The 7,280-nt window shown below is 52.6% G+C and overlaps 1 protein-coding gene across 10 annotated transcripts in view; it reads right to left on the reverse strand.

Moving 5' to 3' along the window:
* Positions 1–1,589, reverse strand: part of MTCL1 (microtubule crosslinking factor 1) — a 120,063-nt gene extending 118,474 nt beyond the window's left edge. For all 10 annotated transcript variants that reach the window (XM_027576622.2, XM_027576617.2, XM_027576618.2 and 7 more), the window contains exon 1: positions 394–1,589. In XM_027576622.2, the coding sequence (XP_027432423.1) occupies positions 394–1,464 (1,071 nt within the window). In that variant the 5' untranslated portion in view covers positions 1,465–1,589. The remainder of the gene's footprint in view (positions 1–393) is intronic.
* Positions 1,590–7,280: the final 5,691 nt, after the last annotated feature.

Consider the following 7,280-nt stretch of genomic DNA (forward strand, 5'->3'; position numbering starts at 1 on the left):
GAGCTCCTTGGCTAAGGGTAGCCAGATCCCACAGGTGAGAGTGGGCATATTTTGGCCGAGGACACGGTCAGCGGTGTATCCAAAACGTGATTCTGGCCCCCTCTCCCCCAGCACATCTACAGAGGCAAAGGCGTCAGCAGGAAGAAGCAAGACTTCAAGAAACAAGTAAAGCTAAGTGGGGTGAGAACCCGCCCAAACCCCCAGGTCTTGCTGCTCCTTCCAGAAGTTTTAGGTTAAGTTCCCAAAGCCCAGTGTGTGCGGGGACGGGAAAGCGAAGGGCAGAAGAGAGAACGTGCTTGTCAGGACCGGAAAGGCTGGGCTCGTGGGTCCCCGCCCGCACCCAGGCCATTTGGGGTCGCCTCCGGGGCACCTGCGGCGGAGCCGGCTGCTCACCTTGAGATAGTCGTTCTCCGAGCGCAGCTCCTCGATCTCCCGCAGCAGCTCCTCCTCCACCGCCGCCGCCGGTACCAGTCGGGTCTGCTCGCCCGGACCGGGCTCCTTGGGGATCCCGGGGACCGTTCGCTCAAGCGGCGCGCGCCCCCCGGCATCCTCTGCCACACCCGTTCCCGGGGACCCCGCGGGGACCCCGCCCGGGCTGCTCCGACCCCCGAGGCAGGCGCCGGCGGCGGGAGGCGCGGCGAGGAGCGCCGGGGGCTCGGGGCTGCTGGGCGGCGCCCCGCGAGCTGCGGGGCTCGTCGTGGGGGCTCCTCGCAGCGGTTCCCGGTCGCTGGAGCCCGTGCCAGACTCGGCGTCGCTGCTGGCGGCGGGGAGCAGGCGTTGCTCGTCGGACAGGGGTTCGGAGGGGCAGTCGGAGAGGTCCGAGCTGCTGTCGGTGTGGCTGATGCGCGAGCCGGGAGCAGGGGAGCCGGCCGAGGAGGTCACGGCGAGGATCACGGCGGGGATCGGGGCGGCAGGGACCGGGAGCCCGGTGGCATGGGCGGGGGGCGCCCCGGAGCCGCGTTTGGCTTTGCGGCCCTTGGCAGCGGCGGACAGAGGCTCGGTCCCGGGCGGCGGCGGCGGCCTCCCCGCCCGAGGCAGCAGCTCCGCGGGCGCCGTGCGCGCCACCCTCCTGAGGCCCGGAGCGGCCTTGACGCCGCCCGCTGCCCTGGCCCCGGCGCCCGGCGGCGGCTTGTCCTTCGCGCCAGGGGCGCCGCCGCTGCGCCGAGAGAGGCGGCCGGGCGCGGCCAGGGTTCCCGGCGAGGGCGGTGCTTTGCCCGCGAGGCTGGGCGAGCGCTGGGCGCCGGGCGCCGGGGCTCGGCCCGAGGAGGGGGCGGTCGGAGCCGGGCCGGACGCCGGGGGCCGGCCGTGTAGGTCCTTGAGGAAGGGTCTGGCGGGCGAGGGCGCGCGGTGCAGCCGCCTACGCTCGGCCAGCGGGTGGAGGTGGTGGTGGCGGTGGTGCTGGCCGGGCGGCAGCGGCTTCGCGTCCGGGGCGCCACCGTCCGCGAGGCCGTTCAGCGTCTCCATGGCCGGGTCCCGGGCCGCGAGCAGCAGCTCCGGCGGCAGATGCTCCGGGCGGCGGCGGCGGCGGCGTGCAGCCTCCCCGCGCGCCCTCTCATCACTGTTCCCCAGCCCCGCCCGGTCTGCGCCCCGCGCTCCCGCGCCGCCGCCGTACCCCGCGTACCCCTGGCCCCCAGGATCCCCGCGGGGCTGGCAGCCGCCGTCCTCCCGCTCTCCCCTCGCTGAGGTCACTGCCGCTCGAGTTCACCCGGCACAGCAGCGCGGCGGCTCCCTGCCGCTCGCATCCCCTAGACACGGCGCTCCGGGCTCGCGGGCCCGCCGCCGCGGCCTCGCACACCCGCACTCGCCCGCTGGCGGCGCGCTCCCCGCTCCCGCGTCCGGCTCCCCGCCCAGGGCAAACCAGCTCCCCGCAGCGCCCGCCGGCTCCGGCGGAGAGGAACTGCACGCGCGCTCCCCCGCCTCCCGGCGCCCTGCGCCCAGCCACCGCGTGCGCATGTCCCGCCTCCCGCCAGCCGGCGCCGGGGGTGGGGGCGGGGCCTGCGCTCCCCGGGCTAGCGCGCGGGCCTCGGCCCCCACCTTGCTTCGCCCTGGGACCCTCCTTGCTTTTTGTGGTTCTAAGGACTGCCTAGATCTGGGGAGGGAAGGAAGTAGCAGGGGTAAAGTGAGGTGGGAGAGAGGCGGGCGCTGACTGCTTGCGGGAGACTGGAGGTCCGGGAGACTTGAGCGGACCCCTCTGTGGTGTGTGCAGTGGGGCGCCCCTCTCCCGCTGTTGTCAGCCAACGCTCCCCACAGGCCCCCACATCAAACCCCTGCCTCCTGGGGCCCCTTAGTTCCCTCTCCGCTGTCTTCTCACGGCTGTGCCCGTAGTCCCCACACTTCTTTGAGGACTAGCTGGTACCCGATGCAGCTATCACGTCAAAACAGGCCCGGTGCTCCACAGTTGGCACCCCCAGTGGCCTCCGGAGCTCAGAGACCGAGGAGCTGCTGTAGAAATAGGAGAAGCCGCTCGCCAAGCTTGGGGTCAGAAAGGAAACTCACATTTATAGTTCCGACTGGGAGCCAGGCACTGTTAGACACTTCGTAGGCATTGTTTTATTTAATCCTCATAATAAGCCCGAATTGGAATTACTGTCTTTTTTAAGGATGAGGATACAGGCGCAGGGAGGTGAAGTCGGTGCTTTAGCCAGGCCATGGCCGGGTGGGGATTCACACCAAGTCTGTAGAATTCTCAGTCCTACGTGCTGTCCCCTCAGAGAACCACGGCTGTGAGTAACCATTCTGCCACTTGAGAGTCTAACATGGGCCACTGGCCTTTTCAAGCCTCAGTTCTCCTGCCTGTATAATTAGAAAATACTACTAGGTGAGTGTTGGGAGGATTAAATGGGCAGTTGTGAGGAACACTGTGCAAACGGTAAAGTACTTTTCAAATATCCTTGAGTGCGGGTTTTGTCCCAGACATTGGATGTTGGGTAATACTCAAAGGACTAAGGCCAAGGCCCATCCTGTCCTCTAGACTTGGCTTTGCCAGAAGCAAAGGGACAGGCAATAATTACGAGTTGCTAGGGTGGGCATTTGCCCCCCACCTGGGAAGACTGGCGTTTTCCTGAGATGTGGTTGGGTGCCCAGGATTTACAGAGCAGGGGTTGTAGGTGAGAGATGGGGGGCGAGTGCGGCCAAATATCCTGTGGCTATTATCCTAAGGGATGGGGGAGCCTTTGGAGGATGGTGAGCATGGCTGATCTTATTTGCCTAGAAAGATCCCAGTGGCTGCATTAGTGAGGAGAGGGAGACCAATGAGGGGAAGCAGTCAGTGGTGGCAACAAGCACAGACCAGGCGTTTATGGCAGTAGGGGTCGAGAAAAGCGGACAGACTTGGAAAGATACAAGGAAGAGGAGGCTCCAAGGTCTATGATCCTAACCACAAATTACCCTACTGAGCCAACTCCTTCAAAAAATACAGGATAAAGTGATTTTTAAAAAATCACTGTAAATCAGGAGAATCATACTCCCAAAAGACATCCTGTCTGCTGCTTCTTAGATGCCAGCAGTGATACTGGGCCATCTTCCGTGGCTGAGCTCTGAGGGCACTGGGATCCCATCCTCTCTGCTGCTGTTCATGTTTTTTGTGAGTCATTTATCTGCAATTCCTCTGAATGTGTGACAGCACACTCAGAATATAATCTGTACTGAATCTCCTTTGACGCAATATCTAGTAAGACCACAGCCGTATTTCATGGAGTATTTGAAGAAAAAGGACACTGGTAAGCAACAACACTGCAGAAAGGAAGGGGTGGGGGTTAGTGCCCAGCCACGGTGGGGTGTCGGAAGGGCCCCCCCCCCCAGCAGCCAGCTCTCCCCTAGAGGGCGCTCAAACTCTCAGTTGGAGTCAGTTAATCAGAAAGTGGCAGCCGGGTCAGTCCTGGAGCACAACCCACTGTAACTCAGGGGCCAGGACCTTCACATAGAACTTCCTCCAAGACCCAGAAGTCTCCAGTACCCTACATTTCTGAAGAATTATGTCCAGGACTTATAGCACAAGCTGGTCAGCTGCTCATACTATATATAATCATGCACAAGGCCACCTGAAAATGTTCCGGTAAATTAGCCTTCCAAAAGTACTAGCCGGATGACCATACTATTTGTAGCCAGCTTCCCTTTCCTCAGGTAACAAGTCAAGCAAAATTCATACTCTGGCAATTGTTTCTACTGGCCCTTGGCAAGGAGGCATTCGATAATGCTTTCTTTTTCTATTCAGTGAGTCACAGGTATAAAAATATATCTGCTTGCATGATAGATGTTTTTAAGTCACATGTGATTTTTTAAAAAAATTTTGTTGCCCCATTAAGTTAGTCTAAAGGTGTTGGGAGTTACTATTTAAAGGAGGCTTAAGGTTCTTTCTTCTGGAAAACAACAACAAAATCCCATGTGGGTGTGCCTCTTTGGATCTGTCTGCTCTCAGACCCAGTCTTTGCTTGACTGCTCTGCACAGAGGAAGGAGCAAATGGTGAAGGTTGGTTTTGGAAGGAAGGTTTGCTGATTGGGTTTGGCTGGTAGAGATTGGAGTCTTAACAGCAAGGGAGAAACCAGGTTTATTTATTACCTTCTCTGCCTCAAGTGACTTCTTCAGAGTGGCCCAGTTTCCTTTGTGGACTGGCTTATTGGGGTTCCAGCATTCACTGGATGACCTGAAGCCTCTGGTAACTTTCCCTCCTCCTGTTGCCTCTTGGTCAAGGGTCCTAGTGGCTTCTTGTGGTTGCAGATCTCTGGGTTACTTCACTGTCCCCTGTTTGGCTCTCGATTCTTCCCCCACTCTATAACCAATTCACTGCACTGTAAACCCTGTGTTATAAACACTTGCACTACATACCAACTTTCCGATTTTCTCATTCTTTTGCAGAAGCCTAAGTACAGGCCTAGGGAACTGCATGCAGCAGCATTGGTATAACAGGTAATTTGGTATGACTGTATCCGGTGTGGTATAGTGACAAGAGCTGAGGCTTCCACACCACGTAATCTGGGTCCAGCTTCTGCCTAAGGCACTAATTAGCATGCTCTGTGCCCTTGGGTAAGGTATAATTATCACTATCATCATCACCATCATCTATTTAATACCAGGGGAATAATCAATACTCTTTGACATGTGAGCACACACAACTTGGAGCAAAAGTTAGAAAACCTAGTCTGATCTATACAGTTATATAAAGAGAAACGGAGTTTTTTTTTACTTTGTTTGACACATAGTAGAAAAAAATATGGCATGGGACTACACTTCCCCTACTGCACTGTACGCACAGACAGAATTATATACAGAATTTCTGCACTCTCAAAACCTTGTCCAAACCTACGGACATTCTTTTCTAGTTTTTTTCTGCTTATTTGAACTCAAAAGTGCATTTATAATATGAAATTTACAAGTGCATTTATAATATGAGATTTACAATGACTTCTTCATCTTTAGTCATTTTGTCATCGATGGCAACGCCGCTGAACATGTTTGAGTTATCACTATAACAGACCTCTATCTCTGCATTTTAGCAATTGCCTCTATGTATAGAATCTGACTACTTCCTTATATGTATTTTCTAGTATTTTGTACCTAAGCTTTATATGTGGAAAGGCATATTACTTTGTTATAAATTGCTTTCTTATTATTTCTCTTTTATATTATCATTAGAGCATTATATTGAGTTTTAAAGATATGTGTGATACACACATAATGAATGATACACACATAATGATTCTCATTTCAGGTGGAAAGGGCGGTTGTAAGAAAAGGGGGGGGCTTTGTGCTGACAGGGTTGAGATCCACTGCCCCTATAGGGAAACAGCTAAGATGTGTTGGAGGATACCCCCTAGTGGTGAGTGTTGTGATGGCATCCCTTCCCCAGCACAGAGAAAATGAGTCTGGATGTGTTGGTGATTCTAAGAGACTTCCTTTCATTAAATGAAGCAGTATTCCCTTATAAAAGCTTTTGACATATTCGATAAATTCACAGTTAGAAATTTGGGCTCCCTTCTTCTGACAACATAACTGCTAAAATTTTTTAAATTATTTTTAAAAAATTATTTTGGGATTCTAAGCTTGATGCACATGTAAAATACATTGTTAAATAGGGAAAACTCATCAAAATTCTCTACCTTTCCTGGTCGGCAGCATGTATACTCTGAAAAATTCAGGGAAATTAATGTGTTATGTTGCCACCGCCTTAGTTTAGAACATTACCGATTTCACTGTGCAGCTTCTGAAATGTACAGCGTGCATTATGTTTGCTTTTATTGTAACTTATTTATATCTCTACCTACATAGTTACTACCTTTCAAAACAGAAATGAGGATGTGAAATAGAAGATGACAGTAGCCACTTCATCTCACTGATCCGCTTTCCCAACGACAGAGCTCTTCTTTACCTATAAAATAAGAGCAGGTTTACAAGGAAAGCAAAAATAGAACAATGGATTTATAGAAGCTTCCATAGCACATAGTGCTTATGAAATAAGTCTCCTGACTAATTCAAGAAATATGACACTACAAAAGAACCCGCATATAAATACATTTTGATGACTATTTCTATGTAAAATTACTGTCAAGCAAATTTCACCAGTGAGGCGATAGAACAATATGGGTTCTGTGTCTGATCATGATGATTTGTTCAGTTACCTTGAATAAAATAGCTCAGTCTTCCTGGACCTTAGAGGCCTCATCTATAAAATTAGGGAGTTGAACCTAATAAGCTTTAATGTATGTCCCAGCTTCACAAATCTGGGGGTTGAGGTGAATTTGCATGTGCTATTTTAATTATCAATGTGGGATTATCTGTAGCAAATTGTAGGCCACCTCTCTTCATTCTCAGACAAAATGTACCAGGTGATATAAACCAATTTTAATAGAACAGTATAATTAAGAAGGTTAATATGATGGAATAAATATGACAAATGTTAGTTATGCATATTCCTGATTAACCTATTGGGGCAGACTATTGAGAGTTAATCATGTTTTTTTTTTTTTAAGGTTTCCTTTATTTTATTTTAGAGAGAACGTGCACACACGAGCAGCGGGGAGGGGCAAAAGTAAAGGGAGAGAGAGAATCCCAAGCAGACTCCCCGCTGAGTGTGGAGCCTGACTCAGGGATCTCATGACCCTGACTGAGATCATGACCTGCGATGAAACCAAGAGTCAGACGTTCAACCAACTGAGCCACCCAGGAGCCCTGAATGTTAATCATATTTTTTTAAGTGACCCTCAGTATTATTACTTAGAATAAGTCCATTTCACATTTGTCTGTTTCAATACTCCCCCATGGGATCTGAGAATTTGAAAGCAGA

Source organism: Zalophus californianus, chromosome 14 (assembly GCF_009762305.2).
Source record: "Zalophus californianus isolate mZalCal1 chromosome 14, mZalCal1.pri.v2, whole genome shotgun sequence".
NCBI lineage: Eukaryota > Metazoa > Chordata > Mammalia > Carnivora > Otariidae > Zalophus > Zalophus californianus.